The 23,244-nt window shown below is 46.5% G+C and overlaps 1 protein-coding gene across 8 annotated transcripts in view; it reads right to left on the reverse strand.

The window, feature by feature from the left end:
• Window positions 1–344: 344 nt before the first annotated feature.
• PSD2 (pleckstrin and Sec7 domain containing 2) overlaps window positions 345–23,244 on the reverse strand; it is an 88,900-nt gene continuing 66,000 nt past the window's right edge. For 4 of the 8 annotated variants that reach the window (XM_040573213.1, XM_040573210.1, XM_040573214.1 and 1 more), the window contains 8 exons: window positions 22,535–22,624; window positions 21,432–21,475; window positions 17,715–17,905; window positions 16,461–16,531; window positions 7,683–7,840; window positions 5,930–6,074; window positions 4,757–4,900; window positions 345–2,084 (listed from right to left, as the gene is read on the reverse strand). In XM_040573213.1, the coding sequence (XP_040429147.1) occupies window positions 1,878–2,084; window positions 4,757–4,900; window positions 5,930–6,074; window positions 7,683–7,840; window positions 16,461–16,531; window positions 17,715–17,905; window positions 21,432–21,475; window positions 22,535–22,624 (1,050 nt within the window). In that variant the 3' untranslated portion in view covers window positions 345–1,877. Of the gene's footprint in view, window positions 2,085–4,756; window positions 4,901–5,929; window positions 6,075–7,682; window positions 7,841–10,619; window positions 15,257–16,460; window positions 16,532–17,714; window positions 17,906–21,431; window positions 21,476–22,534; window positions 22,626–23,244 lie in introns of those variants that run through there. The other 4 variants (XM_040573207.1, XM_040573212.1, XM_040573208.1 and 1 more) reach the window with 2 other exon arrangements.

Raw genomic sequence — 23,244 nt, forward strand, 5'->3', positions numbered from 1 at the left:
ACATCTTTCTCCTCCCATAAACCTACAGGCTGCACATGGACTGACAGACCTGAGGTGCACCAGATGAAAGGAAATGTTACCTGAACATGTCAGTAAAGCAGCCCATCTGTCTCACCTGCTTTACCGGCAAGCCATCCATCCAAAGATTAGGCAGGCAAGTGCTTTCAGTAGGCTAGGTGTGCTGGCACCCTACTCATGGAAAGGCATTGCTACTTTCTGGTGCTGGCCAGAGAGTCCTGGCTTTCTCTCTGCAGGAGCTGATGGAGATCTATGTGAACATGGTCATGCAGGGCTGTGAAGCCTAGGACCAATCCAGCACACAGTGGAACCATATTTCAGACCAATTCTCTTTACCAACAGATTCAGCTTTATTGTTATTCTTTTTTACATGACTCTTAGTGCATCATTTCAAATAAGCTATCAAACTGTACAAAGAAACAGAGATAAAAGAAGAGGTGACAAAATTGGATGGAGGTTTTTAGTAGTATGAACCATCATGGAAAACAGTAGTCAATAGTCTCTCAGACTTTGAAGGTCCAAATAAATCTTTGTTTAAAAAATGCTGCAAAATATAAACAATAAATGACTGTAGTTAGCAGCTACAAGATCCTTCAAAACTGGAACTTGATTACTCTGAATGCACCTAAAGGAAAGAAAGGCAATCTGGGATAAAGAACCAAACCAAATAGCAAAATAAATAAATAAAGTGCGGGAGGACAGTTGTGGCATTGAAATGCAGTGGAATCGCTTCTATTACAACGGTAAATCATTGGACCACAGACAGCAGAAAGGAACAGAAACACAATTCCCTCTTTAAAAGAGTACAGCATACAAATCGCAAAATGGAGGAACTACAACACTGATGGGCAGTTAGAATTGCTCCTGCACACAAAGGTTCAGCTGGATCTGAAGCACATTTCCAACTGCGCCTCGAACCCAAAGTGGCAGATTCCATGGATGCTAAATAAACAGCCATTTAGCTAGTTTTTCTCAATGAACAGGAACAGGAGTGTGATGTTTCACAGCAAAGCCAGGTGGGCTTTCCATTCAAGTACAAAAAGGAAAAAAAAAAAAGAAACATAGGCTACTGCATTTTTGAAAATGTCCTGTTCAGACCCTCCATGGTCCCTAGTGTCTTCTCCAGGCAGCTTACCTTCTCTTGCACACTGAGGTTAAAATCCCGTATTAAGTTTTCCTTATATATATATATTTATTTATATATATTCATATGTATATATATTTATATATATATAAAAAGGATAAGGTGACAGAGGGCACTTCAGGCCTTTACTGCCACGGGCAGATGACAGTCCCACACACTGTGCTGAAGACGCCTCTCACTCAGTTGGTGACTAGCTCATGAAACGTGTCCTATCGTGACGTGCCAGACAGCACTCCTCTCATGTGAGGGATGTGCTCCCTGCTGCTCTGTGCCTTTCTCTGAGAGCGCTGGTGGTGACGCAGACACCGTTGTCCCGGCTGAGTTTCTTGCACTTCTGGGAACTGTGGATGTGAACCAGTGGAAACTCCAGGGAGAGAAGGAGGAAGGAGGAGAAGATAGGGCTGGTGGAAGAGAGCAACCCGGCACCTGGAGAATGAGCATATCCCTTTATTGTGCAGGCTGCGGTAGAAGGGAAAGAAAAGCCACTGGTGCTGTTGGGGAAAAGAAGAGATGGAGTGTCCATGATGCTGAAATGCCAGAGCACTGCCAAGGAGTGTCAACTAAAGCTTCTTTGACTTCTTTCACTAGAGCAGTCACCGTGTCATACACGTCTACGGTTTTGTTTGTATAATTTCCTAGGTAAAATTGTGCTCATTGATCTAGTTCAGGAGCGCAAAGCATCACCAGTTCATTTCACCCATGCACACATTCCTTGTTAAGTGTTCTGCTCTATTATGTCCTTTTCCACCTTACAGGTGACAGACACATGCCCTTGGCTCAAGGAAGGGCTTGAATGTGTCTTCCGCAAAGCAATGTCATCAGCTTCCACCTTAAAGAAACTGGTTTCAATTCTCTCCAGGTCATCTGTCCCAACTTTTATTTTCATGCACAGCAGATTGATGTATGTCTCGTAGCGGCTCTTCTGCAGGGAAAGACGAAACAGAGAAAAAAGCCTGAGAACAGGGACAGGCCACGGCGTGTGTGGAAAGCAGAGGCGATGCCATCTGCTACTGCAGGAAAACACATACTATATTATCAGGATCCCACTGTTCACACTCTGCAAGAGCTATTTAACAACTGCACAATGTCTGGTCTAACCAAAGCCTTCAAAGACTTATTAACTTACAGTTCAAAGGGTTGAGGAAAAAGGGGATGGTTGTGCAAGACTCTCTTGTTTTTACAGGTCTTGACTGCCACTCTGGTTGTTTAAGGTGGCTACAGGAGGCAACAAAAAACCAACATAGAATAGAATCATAGAATCATAGAAACGCGAGGTTGGAAAGGACCTACAAGATCATCTAGTCCAACCGTCCTCCTATCACCAATACTACCCACTAAGCTACTAAATGATATCTCGTAGCACCTTGTCCAGCCGCTTCTTGAACACCGCCAGGGACTGCCTCGAGCACTTGATCACTCGACCACCTCCCTGGGCAGGCCGTTCCAGCGCCTGACCACTCTTTGAGAGAAAAAGTTTTTCCTGAATTCTAATCTAAATCTCCCCATGTGCAACTTGTGGCCATTTCCTCGAGTCCTGTCATTAGTTATCTGAGAGAAGAGGCTGACCCCCTTCTCATCACAACCTCCCTTCAGGAAGCTGTAGAGAGCAATAAGGTCTCCCCTGAGCCTCCTCTTCTCCAGACTCCTTCAGCCCCAGCTCCTTCAGCCACTCCCATAAGACTTGTGTTCCAGACCCCTCACCAGCTTCGTTGCCCTTCTCTGGACCTGCTCTAGCACCTCGAAGTCCTCCTTGCAGTGCGGGGCCCAAAACTGAACACAGTACTCGAGGTGTGGCCTCACCAAAGCTGAGTACAGGGGGACAATCACTTCCCTAGCCCTGCTGGCTGCACTATTTCTAATACAGGCCAGGATGCCGTTGGCCTTCTTGGCCACCTGAGCACACTGCCAGCTCATGTTCAGCCAAACATCGATCAACCCTCCCAGGTCCCTTTCCTCTTCACAGTCTTCTAGGCACCCTGCCCCAAGCCTATAGCGTTGCATGGGGTTATTGTGGCCAAAGTGCAGATCTGCTTCTTCCTGACTTAAAACATTCAGAGTTCCCACACTCCTGCCTGCCTGTCTGGGAACAACGCTGTGAAGATGTCCCCACTTAGCACATGGAAAGTTCCTCTCGGTTGATATAAATATTTCTGCTTGCATTGTTTTCATCCAGTAATTCACTGTTACCATTAGTTGTGCCCCCATTGCTCTTCACAGAGGACAGCAAAAAAACTGGAGGCAATCTCTTCTCTGCCTGGCATCATTTCAAGACTAGATGGGACCTCTTTTTATGGACTTATGTAAAACCCCAGTCCTTTCCTCTAACATCTCAGAGGAAGCCTATACTCACTTCTTTGTCAGCACAGAGAAACAAGCATTTCTAGAGTATATCTCATAAAATAGATTAGATGAGTCATGCTCTGGAAGTGCCAGCTTCTTCTTGCAGACTGAAAAGGGAGCCTAGAGAGAAGGCTTGGATGGAGACTACTCCTTTGCAGATATCGAAAACAAAATGTCTGGAAAATAGGAGGCATCAGCATGCAACTATTTGAAAGGTTGGCACAAACACAAGGGAACCAGCAACCACAAACTATGGCTCTGGTGATTCAGGCTGGACATGATGCTCTTTCCCCAAGTGGGTGGTGGAGCCTTGGATTGTGGGAGATGGGAGATTTCCATCCATTTCCAGGGACGGCAAGAAAATGCCACGCTCAGCCCACGCTAATACTGGGAATAATCTAAGCTCCTGCTGAAAGCAGGAATAGACCCTCCAGCAGTCCCTCCCCAATGACACCTCTGTGGCAGGATTTCTACCTTGTGCTCAACTTTCTCTGGAACAAAATATCCCATTTCTCCAATTAAATGCTACTGAGACTTTGCAGAGCATTTAAACTTAGCTACACGCATCCTCAAAAAGTCTGCAAGCACCTGCAATGCTGGTTTGGGCTTTATTTACAGAAACAGTTACAGCAAAACAAGATTAATACTCCCACGGTTTCCTTCAGCTTTTTATGAATGTTTCTGGAAAAGGCTGATGTGCACTGAGAACAGAATCCCTTCCTTATTTGGGACCTGAGGAAATTTCAAGTTCCAGGACAGTAAAGGAAGATTTTATTTCTCTCATCACTTTTCCATGCCTTGTGTAAGAAATCACAGAAGGGAGGAAATGTCATTTCTTTTTACAGATTCAATGGAAAACAGTGAGGCTTATCACTGCCACATAACACACATCTAGCATGTAAGCCCTCTACTTCCCTTCCCTTCCCTTCCCTTCCCTTCCCTTCCCTTCCCTTCCCTTCCCTTCCCTTCCCTTCCCTTCCCTTCCCTTCCCTTCCCTTCCCTTCCCTTCCCTTCCCTTCCCTTCCCTTCCCTTCCCTTCCCTTCCCTTCCCTTCCCTTCCCTTCCCTTCCCTTCCCTTCCCTTCCCTTCCCTTCCCTTCCCTCCACTCCCCTCCACTCCCTTCCTCTCCCCTCCTCTCCCCTCCCCTCCCCTCCCCTCCCCTCTCCCAGGCTCACAGCATCCACTCTGCAGTTCTCAATTCTCCTCAATCAGCCAAGATATCATTTATCACAGAAAAGATGAACATTCCTTTACCTCAAAAATTAGGTAATGTTCTTTGAGCCTGTACTCCTCAGCCTCCTTTGACTTGAGACTCTTCTCTACAGGATGTGATTTATGCTCTGCTAATTCATCTGCAATCTGCTTCATTTTATTTTCATGAGATCTCAGCTGTTCCTCCTGCCGAGAGAATTGTGTCAGGTATTAAAATGTAGGCGTGTAACACCCAAGTGCACCGCCAGCCTGTTGACATGGGGTTTGTCTATGCAAGGACATAAGCCTTGCTACTGGAATGGGCTGCATACCCTGTGCTGGGGCCAAAGATGTGCAGCACATTTGAAAATCCATCTGATAAGGAGCAGCTTAAACACAGGTATTTGAGGAAGATCAAAACTGATGCATCACAAGTGCCAGGATTGGATTTCTCTGGCATCTGGGCTTTTATAGCATCATGAACACGAAACCTCTGCATCTTTTAATAGCCAGGCAGAACTAGCTGTGTCTCAAGAGCTTGTGCATCTGCTCTCTCTGGAGATAAAGTACCCTCCCTGTCTGGGCTCTGACATCTGCTCAGCAACTAGAGCTATATCTCCGTTCTCATCATTTCAGGCTCAGGCTGTCCTCTCCCTTTCCCTTTGCTGAGGGCCAGTGGCAGAATATCCCCATTGTTTGGAGGTGTTAAGCCATGTTTGGCATTCCCTGGACACTGCAAACACGAGTGGCTCTTCAGATGGCAGCTGCCTATTGCTCTGTGCTAACAGAGCCTTAGACAGCCATGCTTTGGCGCACTGTGCTCCCTACTTCCAGTAAACCTTCCCCTCCGAGGCTCTGCAGCTTTCCAGACTGAAAAACAATAAGGTGTCACCTCTGGGTGCCATGTCATTAAAAAAAAAAAAAAAACAAAACACAGTGATAAACAAGAAAGAATCAACACCCATTGAGGTGGGTGTGTGTACATAGGGTTGTTTTATCTTCATTGCAATAGAAGCATCGTGCAGACACCAGAATTTCCTGTGATCTGTCCAAATCTCCCACTCTACTCCCCCGCTCCGGCCATGTACACAGTGTGCACTTGAGCAGGTGCAGACTTGAGCACCTGAATGTGTCTGCTAGGTAGTGCTGGGGGAGCTGCAGATGAGCTCAGTGTGAGCTGCATGCTGATGGCTGAGCACTGGGCACCCCTCCATTGCTCCTTCTCTCACACTTTACCTGGCACAACTTGGTCATGGATGAAGGCAGGAGTGGGCGGCAGAACTTTTTCATTGAGCAGATCGCAGCTGGAAAGGCTGGGGCAGAGAAAATGGCAGCAACGAGGTTGATTCGCAGGATCCAGGAGAGCATTTCTTCTTTACTTCTGTTACAGAGGAGGGGAGGAGAGAAAGGCGTGTCTGTAAATGTTCCTAACCCAGGACCAGCCAGCTCAAGACAGCCCTGGAGCCACCTGCTTTCCCGAGGGCTATTGGTGGCTTTGCTTTGAAGCCATTTCTGTGCCATCCTGGGTAGTGAGAAGGAAAACACTGGCTAACTGGCTCCTCTACATTGTCCCAATGATTTCAGGCCTGCTGTCTGCCTACATGAAGTCCTGGGAATTCTGCCTTCCTTAATAACTCTAGTTGTAATCCCTGAAGATGAGAGGTAGCATGGTGGCAAGTGCCAAGAGTACCCTACTCTTTGAAGAGTGGGAGACACATAACAGAGGCTCCACGGACAAGGATGAACTCCTCAGATGTTCATGGAACTCTGTCCGGGGTCCCTAATCAGATCTGAGCACTGCTCAGGTGCGAGCATTGCTCCCACCAGGCTTCAAGAGGGTTTTCACTGCAGAAATTCAGATGCCAAGATTTAGCCTGATGTTAGTACCCCATCCCAACTTCAAGACAAAATCACTCCTCAAAGCAGGTGACAAAGAAAACATCAAACAGGAGATGGCTCAATCACACTTGACACTTTCTAGCAAAGCAATTTTCCTCTGCAATGGACTAAGGAAAGAAGAAGATATGGTCTGGCTGGTGAGCTCTTTAATGAGCTTTAGCCACTTTCCCCATCAAAGGCTGATGAGAGGAACTGTCAGCTCCTTAGTTCAAAGCACCATATAGATTTTCTTCTGCAGAGTGACAACAGAAGTTAGTAAGGGGACAGCTTGCAGTGAGGACACACCCACAGTGGGGACAATGGGACATTATTTAGTGGCACAGTGCTGTGTTTTGGGCTGGTTGGCTACTGCAGTCCCAGCTACTTGCACAAATTTTGGCAAGGGCAGTTCTGTGTGGCCACCCCACAAAAAGCAGTTAGCACTGGGACATAACTTTTAAACTCTTTAAACAAATTTTATAACAGTTGTATAGTTAAGCATGAGTGTATCCACATGTTCCCATCCTACTTCTGAGGGGCAGTGGAAACTCCATAGTCTGTCAGGCAAACACATTTATTAGTCCAGCCCCAGAGATCTTCTCCTACAATGCAAGTCAAACTATGCTTTGAAACCATTCTGCTTTGCCAGGTTCCCTGTAGTCCTTTGGCAGCACAACCTTAGCTGAAGTCTACAGGATTCTGCCAGAGCAACTGTGGAAGCAGGCTTTAGGGCAAAGGTGGTCTGTGGAGGACTGCAGCGCTTCAGGTGTTAATGCATGAAGGGAGCGGAAAGAGAAGCCACCTTTCTCCTCAGACCTTCACCTCCCATCTCATCCTGCTCAGCCTTACTTGGTGACAGATGAGAAAGGCTCCAGGACTGGCACACAGCTTTCCACAGAAAGTGGAAACTGCGGCCCCAAGATGAAGTCCCTTGCACAGTCTGACAGACCTCACCCTAATCTCTCCTGCTTAGCACCTTCCTCCTCAAAAGTCCTTTTTCCCCCAGAGTTGTCCCTAATGTGTGTGCTGGTCTGGCTGGGCAGAAGAGGCTCTGTCTGTGGCTGGAAGTCAGGCTGCTGGTCCAGGCTCTGCAGGGAGAGCTGGTACTTACGGGGCTTGGAAGAGAAAGACTCTCCAGTCAGCTGTCTTCAGTTTAAGCACATTAGACTTCTTGCTGTAGTCAGAGGCTTTTGTGGCTAAGGCGTGGTGCACACGGATGGCATTTTTCAGATCCACTTCAGAGAGGTCTTTGTCAGGTTTATATTCATCCTGTGAAGAAGGAACGTTAATTGGATAATGACTATGCTAACATTTGCGGGCTACTTTAATGAACCTGCCTTTCTCTCTGTGCTGTAATCACAGAGTACTGAGACCAGGAAAAGCACTGCTTTGTACAGTAAATGCTAGGAGTTGGTAATGATAATAATTAACATCTGGCAACTTCTTCCATCATTAAATTCACTGTGAAGATGTGAAGAAGGAGATGAAAGTTTTAAACATAATTATCAATAGTTCTCTCTAACACGGCACATGCCTGAGGCTTCTGGGAGATGACACAAGACGGCTAGGTTTCTGCAGAGCTTCACCCACAGTGCACAGCTCATGCTAAGATGCAGATTCTGGTTGTTGGCAGGTATCAGCAAATGAATTCCCACCCTGCAGCTGCACCACTCCACATGGCGAGGGGCTTTGACTGTCTTTGGCAGCCCTGGAACAACTATTCCTGGAGCCAATGCACCTCCATGCAAGTGTGGGGTTTCCTGGACACCAGCCACTGAGTATGGTCCACCTGAATCATGCTTGGTATCTCTTTAGTATGTGTGACTCTTTGGCATGGTCTTTCATGTAATTCGTTAGTCAGACACTTGCAAATTGCAGCAATGTTTCCTGTATTCCTGCTGTACTTTCCTCATTGAAGGATAATTTCACAAAACTAGGGAGTACAGAAATAACTATATATATAAATATTATAAACAGATAGAAAATACAAACATGGGATTCCAAAAATCTGGGCACAGCACTTTTTAGGATAAACAAAAAGGAGTTCAGTCAATCCCATGTTTACCATTTGCTTTCCCAGCAACTGAGCTGATGGCCACTTAGAGCAATACCCTCCCTCTCTACCCTCTCGCCAACTCAACTGCTGGTCCAGCTGGGGGGTTAGATGATGGATGGATGGATGGATGGATAGATGGATGGATGTGAAAAAACCTGTCCCTGGCTAAAACAAACCATCAACCTGTCCCCCAAGTACCTGCCTCTGGTTGGTGAGAAACTGCAGGTGCTGTGTTGCAGGCCCCTGCCTAGTCACATGGAGACGCATGCTGGTGCAGCCCTGTGATGGAGCTGTGTGGTTGTGCTGCAACCAGGTGGAGACCAGGACTGCTGGAGAGAATTGCCTTTTTGGGTAGCTACGCTGTCTGATGGCATCTTCAACTGCTGTGAAATGACCATGTCAGAGGCCAGGTTAGGCCAGGGTACCCCTGGAAGGGCCTGCCATATCCTGCTCATTACTGTGCAAACCTACAGAGTCTGTGCTATGTTTTGTTACAGGCTACAGTCCTCTGGTTGTTCTCTGGTGTCGGGTCACAAAAGTCTCCCCTGTGCTGCCTTTCAGAGCACAAAGGTCCAGCATAACCCAGCCCATGGATGTGGCTCATACAGAGCCCTGCTCTTGATGGGAAATAGGCTTTTGAAGTCTTTCTTTCCCTTCTTTTCTGAAACAATCATCCCAACCAGGAGAATGACCGCTGCACTGTATGTGATGCTTGGCTTTGTGCAAAGAAATGTCATGGGGCCCAGGGCCCAGGGCCCAGAAATGTCTGGCATGGGATCCTGCCACATGCAACTGCCTTTTGAATGCCAACCAAAAAGAAAAGCCCTGGCTTTCCAGCACAAGAAGAGGTGGGTGCTGCAGGCACCCTGCGTTCAGTATGGGTGCATTGCACGGCAGTATACACAACCTTTCTGCAGTGCTTTCCTGCACTGTTAAGTGATTTGGAGCTCCTCAGAAATTCAAACCACAGCTAAATGGCTATGCATAGCAGAGATGTCTGCAGGAGTCACAGTGGGTGTTTCAGTAGCCAGAGGGATGCACTGTGAGCCTTTTAAGAAAGAAAACCAAATGCTTTGACTTATGAATATGTTACTAATATGTTACTCCACCTGGCAGCAAACAGGTGTTTGAGGAAGACTTTGCTGCTCAAGCCTCCTATATTGTAGACACACATCCAATTCTGGATGTTTTTCCAAAGGAGCTCTTGGGATGTGAATAAAAATGACCAGGAAATCCATGATCCCTTATTTCAAGATAAGCTTTCTAAAAATATGGTGTGAATAGCTAGGTTTAATGGCATGTGACAAGAAGAAACTTCCACAGATGAAAACTGGTTTGACAAATGCAGATCTTCATGTTGAATGGTACCATCATTTACTGTCTCTGCTGATATCGGGCTTACAGGATTTAATGTAGGTGTAGGAAAATCCAGATTTTTTATTTTTTTTAAACCTGGGCCCAGTCAATCAGGGTAAGGTTGAATCAAGCAGGTTCTCTCTGCCTTGTGCCTCTCTGCTGGCGGCTGGGTTTGCAGGAGCGCATGGTACTGCAGGCTCATTTCTGCATGGGCCAGCTGTGCCAGGAAGCTCGTTTTAATGCCTGTGCCGCAGTAGGCATGAAGACAGGCTGAGGGAGTTGGGGTTGTTCAGCCTGGAGAAGAGACGGCTCCAAGGAGACCTAATAGGAGACCTTCAGTACCCAAAGGGCGCCTACAGAAAAGCTGGGGAAGGACTCTTTGTCAGGGAACATAGTGGTAGGACAAGGCTTAATGGTTTTAAACTGAAAGAGCGTAGATTTAGATTAAATATAAGGAAGAGGGTGGTGAGGCACTGGAACAGGTTGCCCAGAGAGGTTGTGGATGCCCCATCCCTAGAAGTATTCAAGACCAGGTTGGATGGGGCTTTGAGCAACCTAATCTAGTGGGAGGTGTCCCTGCCTATGGCAGGGGGGGTGGAACTAGATGATCTTTGGGTTCCCTTCCAACCCAAACCATTCTACGATTCTATGACTTCCAACCCAAACCATTCTACTATTCTATGATTATACGTACTGCTGGTGAGGCACGGAAATCTTTGCGTGAAGCCTTCACAAATGGCTCTAAAGTTACATGATGCTGTATCATGGTGCTTAGGCACATGGTTTAGTGGATGATATTGGTGGTAGGGGGACGGTTGGACCAGACAGTCTTGGAGGTCTTTTCCAACCTTAATGATTCTACGATGCCACACACATGGAATGGGAGTCTTCATGGTGCCCAGCACTTACACCAGTGTGTAGCCTTCCCCTGGAGAATAATTCCTTGCTTTTCAGCAAAGCATGCCAGCTTTGCTTCAGAGCCTACAGCATCTTCTCTATGTTTTGCCTCAATACCTTTCTGAGCTTTGGTGGAAGTTTAAGCAAGTGCTTAAGCTGCTGGGGAAGAAACATGTCCAAAGACGTGTAACATGGATGCTTTCAGTGAAGGGATTCTGTCTTAAATCTCAAAGAAAAATGATTTATACTAAAACATAAGTAGTGTCCTGCCATATCTAGAGGAAATGCAGGCAATGTTCTCTCCATGCTATCATATGCTAATATTAATCTCACCTTTTTCCAGTTGTAGTGTTACTCTGCCTTATATTTGCTGGCAAATTTGGTATCACAGGGTTGTTGAATTTTTGCCTTTTGTGTCCTACATTGTTCACATTAACAGTTGTCACTGGGAAATGGGCAAGGTATGATGTGCTACGCTGTTTCAGTTACCCAAAGCCCCCAGCCTTTGAATGATGATGATGTTTATTTTTTCCTTTCTTCTCTGGTTGAAGGGTGTCAGCAATTTAAAGGGTATGTTTTGGGGATGTTTTCTGCAGGAACTGAGGCCACGTGTGGATGCTGTGTTTTGGAATCCCTCCAAATTCATTTAATTTACTTTTGATTTAATATTGATGACAGAGTCCCCATTCATCTGTCTCTTCTGCCTAAGCAAAGGATCTGCTTAAACATGTACCACCACCCCCTTGACTGGGCTTCCTTTCTGCCATGACAGTGCTCCATGATGTCTTTGGTTCAGTCTTCTGAGGCAGCTCTCCTCTACTGTCCACTCCAATGTGCAGGGGGTGGAGTAGCCACAACTAATATGAGCTCTCCAGCTCAAAGTTTTTTTGTTTGTTTGTTTTGTTTGTTTGTTTTTGTTTTCTTTTCTTTTTTTTTCAAGAAAAAATCTCTCTCTGTTGTGCCTGCTTTTGTATGACACCTGTATGGGGTGAGAGTCCAGCACATTGATTCTGCTGCCCTCTCCTCTGGACAGCAATGAAACTAATATTCTTCACAGCACTCTTCTGGAGAAACTGGCTGCTCATGGCTTGGACAGGTGTACCCTTCACTGGGTGAAAAAATGGCCAGGTGACCGGCCCCAAGGAGTTGTGTTGAATGTAGTTAAATCCAGATGGAGGCTGGTCAGTAGAGGTGTCCTGCAGGGCTCAGTATTGGGGACACTTCTCTTCATTATCTTTATCAATGGCAAGGGGTTTGAGTGCACCCTCAGTAGGTTTGCAGATGACACCAAATTGGGAGGTAATGTTGATCTGCTTGAGGGTAGGAAGGCTCTGCAAAGGGATAGGCTGCATAGGCTGGACTGATGCATTGAGGCCAACTGTATGAAGTTCAACAAGGCCAAGTGCTGGGTCCTGCACTTGGGGCAAAACCACCCCAGGCAACACTACAGGCTGAGGGAAGAGTGGCTGGAAAGCTGCCCAGCAGAAAGGGACCTGGGAATATTGGTCGATAGCTGGCTGAATGTGAGCCAGAAGTATACTTGGGCAGCCAAGAAGGCAAACAGCATCCTGGCTTGTGTCAGAAATAGTGTGGCCAGCAGGACTAAGGAAATGACTCTGTGCTCAGCTCTCGTGATGCCCAACCTCAAATACTGTGTTCAGTTTTGGGCCCCTCACTACAAGGAGGACATTGAGGTGCTGGAGTGTGTCCAAAAAGAGGGTTGTTTATCCTAGAGAAAAGGAGGCTTAGGGGAGACCTTATCACTCTCTACAGCTACTTCAAAGGAGGTTGTAGCAGGGTGAGGGGTCAGTCTCTTCTCCCAAGCAATAAGTGACAGGAAAGAGGAAATGGCCTCAAGTTGGCCAGAGGAGGTTTAGGTTGGATATTAGGAAAATTATTTTCACGGAAAGGGTTGTGGAACAGGCCGCCCAGGGAAGTAGTTGAGTCACCATCCCTGGAGGCATTCCAAAGACATGCAGATGTGGTACTTAGGGACATGGTTTAGTGGTAGACTTGGCAGTGTTTGGACTTGACGATCTTTTAGATTTTTTAGATTTATTTATTTAGATTTTTTAGAGGTCTTTTCCAATCTAAATGATTCTATGATTCTATGAACGCGGGTATGGAACTACAGAGATTTGTCATGCTGCAGCTTGCGAGGGGTTTTTCCTCTTTTTCTTCAGCTCATACCCACTAGCCTAAAAAATATTCAATGAGGAAAACAAACCACTGCCCCTCTTCAGTCTGGCCATTAAGGTGGCACTCCAAGTAGCACTACCATGGTAAAGGCCTGCCTTCACAGGACATGTCCCTGGCTCAGGGCAGCGCTGGGAACTCTTCCATGGGTGGGGGCTGGAAGGGCAGCCTTGGGGGAAATGCTGAGACCTGCACCCTTTCCAGTACTTCCATACAAAAGCATCTCATGCTTTATAGCCCTCCATCATTCCTCTCAACACCCCTCTATGTGTGATGATTAAGGGTTATTATCCCCATTTCACAGAGGTGAAGTAAGTTGCCAAAGGCCATGGAGTGAATCAGTGATCAGTGTGGATTAGAGTGCAGGAGAGGTGCGCCCTGCTCCCAAGCATGCATTTCTTCGTCAAGACTGTGCTGCATCCCTTTAGGGGATCAAGCAATTGCTTCAGCAGACTGTGCTAGAACATGCTAATCCAGAAATTAACACTGGCGAGTCAATGATATGTGACTTCTTTACATCAGTGAGTTTATGGATGCTGCCTGAATTGCTTCTATCAGACTGCTTTCTTCTCGTCCAGCCAGCCAACCACATACCCACCCATTTTTCTGCCTGTCTTATCCTATTCTTACCTCTCTTTGCATCTGACCATTCCTTCTTTCTATACATCTGTCTCCCCAGACCCTCCCTCCCCCCCCCCTCCTTCTCTCCCTCCCCCTGTTTCTCTGTCTCTCACTTCCAGTCAACTTGCTCCCCTGGACTTATCTGCATTAACTTCTGAGAGTTTCCTGTTAAAGACTAGATCCTTGGTGTTATCTGAGCGAAAAAATGGATGAGGCTGGACCTGTACTCCATTGTGTCAGGTGTGTCTGGAAGCAGGTACTTTCTCCTCTATCTTCATGTACAAAAATCTCTTCCCAGTGACTTGTGCTCAAGCCAGGTTCTATCTTATATTTATGTGCAGGCATCTTCCGCTGAGAGCTTGGGAGCCTAGCACATGGCTTCCTTCCTGTACTGTGCAACTTTTTAGCTCTGCAAACAAACCCATAGGCAAGAAATTGCGCTAAGAATAAGGCTGTGCTGGAGGTTACCCACTCTCTGTTGTGATGCTGGGAATACTTGGAAGTGGCAGTCTTTTTTTTTTTCTTTTCTTTTTTTTTTGTTTTTTGTGACCTCAGCCATTTGTCCTGTCTCTGCAAAGCCCAATCAATATTTTGTCTACAGCCAAATCCAGCCCAAGGATTACTTTGAGAAGGACCATATACAGTCTGTCAGTGACTCATAACTAAGAAACCACTCTTTACCCAAATCTTTGGCCCAAATGCTTCTCAGGTTATTTTTTGTTGTTCTTAATGCACTTATGTTCTTATGTTCCTATTTCCTTGAGGCACCCTCAGCAACTCTCGTACCTCCTGCATGACTGACACATCAGTAATGGCTGTTATTTTTCAGACACCTTTATAACATAGTTAGATCTTAGGTGTGTTGTTTCTTTAGTCCTTCCTGGTAAAGAAACCACTCAGTCTTTTAAACATTTTCTCCTAAAGGTCATCTAGATAAGAACACTGATCTTCTAACAGCTATGTGTCTCTGTCAATCTCATCCTCACTCTGTTTTTAAATTCTAAACTAGTACTAGCATAACAACCTATGTTAATAAAACAGCCAGGACAGACACTGTTGCTGGCCTTGTATAACAAGGCCAAAAACCAACCCCTCCACCCTCTTCAGCAGCAATGAAACTCTGTCTTGGTCTCACTGCTCCTTCTAATACTGTCAAAGCAGTCAGGAAAACCTTCAGTAAACTGGATTTTGGTCCAGCATGGCAAGAAAATTCTATCCCGAATGTGTATTTCATTCCAAATATATACCCCCCTCAACAGACCTAGACCTAAAAGTGCTTGGTGAAAAACTCATTTAAATCTAACTGCTTCCTGTGATTTTGATGAATTTACTTTTTTTTTTCCTACAGAAAGAACTGACAAAAAAAAAAGGTGCTAGTTAAATCTTCATGCATTATCCATGGTCAGCACGGGGACCTCTTCATTGGGCTCCAGATGGAGACTTGTGTTGAGAAAAGAAGCTGGGATGTAAAAAGTGTCAGTGACCAGTGACTTCGCGATGGCCATGCTTAGAGTGCTAGAGAAGATCTGGGCTCTCCTGTACACTGCAGCTTCCCTCAGCTGCAGGAAAGAGTAGCGAGGCTGTTAAAATACCACTTGGCTAAGAGCAATCCACACGGTAAATTACAATTAGTTGCTACCAGATTTCTGTTAGCTTTGTGACCTGTGCCATACGATCTGGCAAAACATGAGAATCGTTGGGTTGTGCTAGGAACAATGAGTCATAATTCCATACTGCCCCAAGGATCTTTCTGCCTTTCTTATATAATCCAAAGTTTGTTTACTCTCATTGCTTTGGAGATAATACTGCAATACATAGGAACATCTACCCACAGGGAATGCTGTTTCAGCAAGGTGAGTTCAATGGGTTACTGAACAGAATGTGCTACTAAAGTAGTTCAGACCTAGTTCAGTGGGTTATGCTGCTTCATGATGAGTAGACATTTGGCACCCCTGGCTGGCTCTTACTAACATTCAAGTGATGTCCTATTCAGGCTCCTTAGATATTTCCACAGAAAACACTATCCATGGAAATCTTCCTAGCATCCAAGGGTTTTCAAAGGCAGAGAGGTGAATGCCATAGCATGCAGGTAAGGTCTTCCACGGTAACTTTGCCTCCCACGGGAACCTGGGATTTATACTCATGTTGACTCAAAGGTGGCTATGGAACTGGGGAGCTGGAGAAAGCTATGGAACGGAGATGAAAAGAGGCAGAAAGTGTCTCTTGGCAGCCCACGGAAGAACCCAAATTGGCAAGGTCGAAAGGAGACAAAAAAACTTTAAGCATGGGGAATTCCATACCAGCCTCACAGGAGGTACTCGTGCTCAGGTCTAAGCCAACTAATAAAACAATAGCCAGGACAAGACTGGTCTGATAGTCTGCCCCTTCCGCTTCCTAAGGCATATCTCACCAACATCCTAATTCACCTACTCCATATCTGTTCAGCCATGCACCCCAGTATCCCTTATTTGTTTATACTTCCTGCTTACACTTCTGCAGAAGTCTTGCCTCTGTATTTCCTCTTTCATATCTCTTCCTGTATGACCCTCTTTTGAGGCTGTGCCCTTAACATGAACACCACCATCAAAGATGACGGCATTCTCCAACTCTATATACTGGTCTCTGGAGGAGTTCTGTATACGTCCACACATGCATTAGGACATTGATTCACCTCTACATGCATGTATGGGTCTCCTACTTAGGACAGCAGGGCTGCTTTGGACACAGCGTGAAACAGCAAATGGGACAGTCCACCACAGTTACCTTTTGTAAATAAAGGATGGTCCCTTTAAGCACAGCATAAAATTTCTTCCAACCTCTTCTTCCTCTGGGAGCTAAAAAAGGAAGAACAACTAATTATACACACCTGCTTCTGCCATTACTGCTTGACCTTCACATTTCTGGCAAACCAACCCTTTCCTGACCCACCATAGGCATGTACTGATGCCTAGACCTCATACACCTCCAAGCTACTGCTTATGACTGGCTTGTCATCAGGGACATGTCAGTTGACAGAAATGGGCTGGGAGATGCAGCCTCCCCATGAGAACACAAACAGGTCAAAACCAGAGATGAGCAGGTACAGGCCTACCAGTGGACACATACAGGAAGTCTCTCTGTTCCTCCAGACATGGGTTTGTATTCTGCGAACTAAATGCTTGAGGAACAGAGACATTCCCTGAGCTCCTCTGGTTTGGATGAATTAGACAGACATACCCTGGCTATGGAAGCTTCTGTTCCACTGAGGGGGGAGCATTACCACCCACCATCTTGATGGACCTGGGGAAAGAGAGCTTGCTGGAAGCTGGAGGGGGGTGGGAGGTGAGGGGAGCCTGTCTACACCACCACAAGAGAGCTGGTCCTCCAAGGCATGGGCTATTAAGAAAGTGCTGGAAGCAAGAGGCCTTTGGTGGTAATCTTCTCTACTCAAGACTTTTAATTGGCTGCAGTGACTGGGCCATCCATATCAATTAGCAAAAGAGGTCATCCAAGGTTTCATTAAGCACTGCTCATTAACAGTTCCCAAATATATTTCCATTTAACTTTTGTGTAATACCATATATTGACAGCAGAGCTATGAGCCAACCTGTTCACCAGCACCCTGCACATGGCAGAATATAGACAGGGCCAAAGCTTTGAAGACCAGACTGTCCCCAGGGTCCGTGTTCAGGTGGACAACTCCTGTGCAACTAGCCTTGACCTACTGCTCATAACGTAGGAGTCAGGGTTATGCCCATGAACAGAATGGAAGACCAGGTCTATCTGTGTGGGACAGGCACTGTTAGGTTCTTTGCCAGTGATAACAGAAGACTGAGGTCTCCTGAAACCATCCATATCTGCAAATGCCTCAAAAAACCCTCCTTTCCCTGTGTGCTGGTGCTCATGGATCTGGGGGGCTCTCTTTTGTGTTTCTTGGGATACAGTGAGGAAATGCCACTCCAGTGGGAGAGCCAGGGAGAAGGCTTGGGCAGGGCTTGTTACTGCCTGGGGCACATCTTCTGTCCCATTAACACGTACTTCTCTTCCCATCCATGTCTGCATGGGTTTTGCGCGTGAGGACACCGTGCTTGTAGGTGACTGCATTCAGCGCTTGGGGGATGTCCAGGAAGGGGTTGCTGCTGTCAACAATCCTTGTCACTTTCTTTGCACTGGCTCCAAATTTGTCGTCTACCAGCTCCGAGAGTGATTTCCTCAACTCGTCCTCATCACTTGGAAACAAATTCAAAGAAGAGATTGAGTGGAGGACATGTGGGTGGGGTCACAGCGTGCCCTATTTGTTTTGGTTTAAAAAGGAGTTATTTATTACTAGTCAAGAAAGAAAAGGAAAGGAGACCCAGAGACTGTAACACACCAAGTGTGCCAATGGTGGTGATCTACATACAGCAGAAAGGAGCATGGGTGGCAGGTTAACTGTCCCAGTGGCCTCACTGTGAGGTTACTGAAAGCAAGAAAGGGTTAGGTGCTTGTCTGAACACCAAGGATCTTCAGACACAGCACTGCTGAGGACTACATTCATTCCACAGGGAAAGTCCCCAGCTCTATGCATCACATTCAGAAATTTAAGGTGGTCTTTGGCTGAGAGCCAGGTATCACAGGGGATTCTCAACCTTTCCTGAGGCAGCAACTGGGGCCTCCTAGATACTGAAGAAGCTTTATGAATGTCCTCAGTATCTCTGAGGCACCGAAGCTCTGAAGACATTAGGGAGATGGGCCACTTTGATCAAACAACAAACTCTGGAATAGGTTATGCATCTCTCCCCATTTGTATCCTGAGGGAGGGCCAGGAAAGAGCAAGAAATGCTGGTGATTTCCATAAAAACTTCTCCTCACAGATCTCCTGGTTGTGGACTCTGGACAGCAAGGGCTGAGCAACTCCAGAAAATGTCCAACGATTCCTCCAAGCCTACCTCTTCCTGTTTGAAGTGAAAGCTAATTTGGCACATAGAAACTAGAACCTACATGGGAAGTGGTATTTTCCCAGTGTTTCTGGGCATTAAGGAGGACAGCAAACATGGAATTTCTGCCTGTCATGATACATGTTTGTGTCTAAATGACATGGTCACTTCAGATTAGATCAGATTAGATTAGATTGGGAGCAAACCTCAGATGAGGAGTGAACCAGAGTTTAAACCATTAGATGGGATATAAGCAGGAAAATACCACACTTCCCCACCTACAGCTAATACATGGCAAAAGCATCAGACAGCTCTTGGAAGAGAAGGATGATTTCTCAGCGCTTGACACCCACAGGAGTCCTGGGGCTTAGGCAGAGCCCAGACACCACACTTGGCTGGGGAGTTAGTGGGGACCAGTTCTCAGAACTGCACCAGAGAGAACCCCCTGAACTCCTGCCTGCTGCTGGGGTGCTGGCCATGTGTCTGCCCATCTGGCTGGGCTTCATGGGCAAGTGCATTTGACTCGCTGGATGGCCACTGGGAGAAGGCAGAGGCGAGCAGGCAGAAGAGGGTCTGGTACCCCGTGTCAGGGAGAATCTATTTCACATCAGGGGAGCTGAGGGGGGCCTCATGTTACAGCCTGCAATAACTATGCAGGACACCCTGCAGCAAGCAAGGCAGGTCCCAGGCCGGAGTGTGGAAAGCAAGGGGGTGCAGGAAATCAAACGGGCAGGGTGGCAGGGGCAGAAGAAGGGCCGGACGCTGCCGGCTGATGCTACCTGCACCCTGGGGGTGGCTATCCCTCCGACGTGCCCAAGCAGGGCAGCGTGAGCTCGCAGTTGTGTAAACGCTGCCCGCAGCCACCCAGCAGATGCACTCCTACTGAACTCCTTACATAAAGCACCCCGCGGGCACCCGTTGTGGAACCAGGGAGCTCCCTCTGGTGACCACGTCCGCCCACCGACCAGCCCTCCAGGGCTACATCTCCATTGCAGAGCTCGCACTGGTGCACAGATTCGACATAAGATTGTTTTTGAAACCAGTCAGGAGACTTCTTATGTCTGCAAGCTCAGCCAAGGTAGCTGGAGATGGAGGTAGGAGCAAGCCATCTCCAGACACTTTTCTGGCCAGGATAGGATAAGGTGAACATCAGATGATGGAGCTAATGGCCCAGAAGGTCCTGCTCAGTCCCACAATTCTCTGGAGACAAAACAGGTCTGAGGCTAAGTGGGAGAAGAGAAGAGGTGTTCACTGTGTTACCCTAAGGCCTTGGGTCTGTCATGGGCTTTCCTAAGGTAGAGGTAAGAGTGGGGTTGTAATGGGGCTAGGGAGCAAACATCTCCCGTCTCCTCACTGAGGGTTCTGGCCTGTGCTGTAGGCAGACAGTGGTCAGCAGAGAAGGGGAAGAAGGGCTGAGGAAGATGCTGTGTGAAAACATCATGGAGGTCACCACGCTAGCTGTTCCCAGACTTGTCACCTTGTTGTTTCAGGGTAACAGTAGGTGAGTCAGGTGTCTGTGTAAAGCTGAAGGGGAACAGATTTATTTTCATTTATTAGTGATCTGCAGGAAGAGACAGACTGCATTTGAGTTTGTAGATTACATAAAACTGGGTTGTGCAGCTGATATTTGTGAGGGCAGGGCCACCGTTCAGAAGACCAGGAACCTCACTAAATGCAGAATGGACAAATGCAAAGTATTCCACTGGTGTGGTGTGGTCCTGCAGAAGGATAGGCTGGGACTGACTGGCTGGGGAGCAGCTCTGCCGAAAAGGCCCTTAGGTTCCTGGCAAACAGCAGGATGAACAAGAGCCAGCAGTGTGTCCTGACAGAGAGAAAGGCCAAGTGCATTCTGGGCTGTATAAACAGCAGCACACTGAGGAGGCTAAGAGAACTGATCATTCTCCTCTACTCTTTACATCATATCTACATATGGCAATTTTGTTGAGCCTCATATACAGGGAAAACATCAACAAGCTGGAGAGAGTTCAGCAGAGGCCATCAAGATACCCAGAGGCTGAAGCACTTGCCCTATGAGAAGTGATTAAGAACTGGACTTGTTCAACCTAGAAAAAATACGTCTTTGGGGGATCTCATAGCAGCTTTCCAATATCTATGAGGAGGTTATCCAGTAGACAGAGACAAGCTCTTCACTGGAGGACAAGAGACAGTGGATGTGAATTGAATCAGAGGTTTCAACTGGGTGAGAAAAAATGCCACTATCAGGATAATTAAACACTGGTGCATAGACCCAGAGGGGCCTTGGAAAGGCCAGAAAACCCTTGGAGGTTTTCGAGATGCAGCTGAACATAGCCCTGAGCATCTGTTCTGAATTCAGCATTTGACAACACTTTGAGAGGAAGCTGGACTTGAGACCTCCTGAGGTCCCTTCCAGCCTCAACAATTCTCCCATGGTGATTCCAGAAGGAACTGTGTGGAAGAGAAGGGAGGTCTTGGTGACCAAAGTAACCCCAGATCTTGAGTTTCTCGAGCAAAGACCATGCTCTGAAGCACCTGAAGAGGGACTGGCACTTTCTGGGTATAACAGAAAATAAAGGGGACTTTCCCTCCGTTTAGATTGTACCATTTAGATTGTGCCAACCTGAATGATTCTATGATTCTGTTTTATGATTCTATGGAACCTGCACCCACAGACTGCCACCAATCTCTCTGTCTGCTTTTGTGTCTAAGCCATAAATAAACCCAGTTTGCCCACGGGAGGGATTTCAGTGCTTAAGAGCTTGGCAGGAGATGTTCTGGAAACTTCTGGAGCTAAAAGCAGGATTCAAGACTTGTCAGCTACTTCGAAAGATACTCTCTAAAATGCTTAACATATACTTACATGGCCCATTCCAGCTTCTCATTCTTGATGGAGTTATACAGTGTCTGCAACAAGAACATGGTATTAGCTGTGTCTCTAAAAGTAGACATGTCTGGCTTGTGGAGATCATTTCTCCTATACCCTGTCTGTGTTCTCAGAGAGATACCTTCACTTCTAAAATGTCCTGGAGAAGTATTCACTAGTGAGCAAGACAACTGCTGTCCTCCCAAACCCTTTTTTACCTATGGGTTGGACTGAACATGTCAGCAGCATAGGTGTTTGGCAGCCAGCCTTGCTGAAGAGCCCATTCATGATATTTTTGCTTAATTCTGGGTGCCGAGCCTAGTCCTGAGTGAACTCTGGCCTACACAAATTTGCTAGAAGAGTCTAGTATATACTAAAACACCTCCAATGTCTTAACTAGGGGAAAGGGACAGTGGAGGCTTGAACACCGCCCTGAGAAGCAGGAGAGGGATGAATAACTTTGGGGTTCAGCTTTTCCAGTTTCTCCCGGGAAAACTTCCAATGACTCCTCTGAGGCAGGAGGGAAGGAACGGGCTAGAAAAGCAGAACGCATGGGTGGCCCTCACCATACTGAGGAATGGCGTAGGGTGAGGTCTGCTGGTGGGGAAGTTTGTGTCTAAAGCTCGTCATGACATCCCTGATGTGAGGCTAGCCCTTTCAACCTCCTTCCATACAGCAAAAAACAGAGCAGGTTGATGTACCTGTGGCAGGTGCAGAAAATGGTGGTGGTGCTAAATCACATGGAAGGAGAAAATATTCACTTTCTCTAACCAATCTCCCATGTTACTGAGCTAGTTATCTTGGAGTACTACCTATAATTACATGGAACTGAAGGCAAAGAAAAGTATCCGTGACAGACAGCCGTATTTCTGGTACTTTTTTTCTGTACATTATCTGGTATACCACAGAACTACCATGGTGGGAAGGGATACCTGGCATGCTCTGAGGGCAGATAAATACTGGAATAACCTGGATTACAATTCTAATGAAATAAATGTGTGATAGAAAATACTGACTCAATGGCTCTAAGTGTCATGGTAGGACTAAGTTACACTACCATAATAATGACAGCATCCCACTGTCTATGTGTGTCACATTACCTTCAGCAAATCCTTTGCAAAGTCCTTCCCATCATTCAGCCCATCCAGGTTTGCTATGAACTGTTGACATGACATCTTTTTGCCAATATTCTGCAAGGCAAAGAAGCAGCACGTTAAACTTCTGGAAAGTTTTGACTTTAATGAGACTTTTTTAAAGAACAATTTTATATGTAGTAGCAAGGCCTGGGTTTGCCTCAGAAACTCAAAGCTAGATGCACATCTGTTCTTATTTTCTGTTGGGATCTTTGATTTATTTGCTCATGCCAGCAACAGAACACTTAAAATGACCTCTTCTAACGGTGTAGATAAAACACCTGAAAACAACCTCCAGGTCTTGCTCCAAACTTTCTCATTGATTTCACCTCTGGCCTCCAGGTTGGCCCTGGTACAAGGTCTGTGCTTCGAAACTCAAAACAAGCACTCAAACCATCTTTAAATATTGGAACTGGGATGGGCCTCCAAGCTTACAGTGTGAGAAATTGTATGAGCATGCAGTGTCGGCATCTGAAGACAACCAGCGCTGGGCATTGATTGATGAAAACTGTTACTTTTCATTGTTGTTACAAGGAGAGATAATCCAGCTACTGGTACTGTGTGAACTAAGGTGCTGGGCTGTGTGAGGGCAGTGCGCAGACAATCTCAGTTATCACCAGTTAATGCCAAGATAAATTTGGTGCCGATACTGCCAGGTCATCTGGAATCCCTGATAT

The sequence above is a fragment of the Cygnus olor genome, chromosome 14 (genome assembly GCF_009769625.2).
Source record: "Cygnus olor isolate bCygOlo1 chromosome 14, bCygOlo1.pri.v2, whole genome shotgun sequence".
NCBI classification, from domain to species: domain Eukaryota; kingdom Metazoa; phylum Chordata; class Aves; order Anseriformes; family Anatidae; genus Cygnus; species Cygnus olor.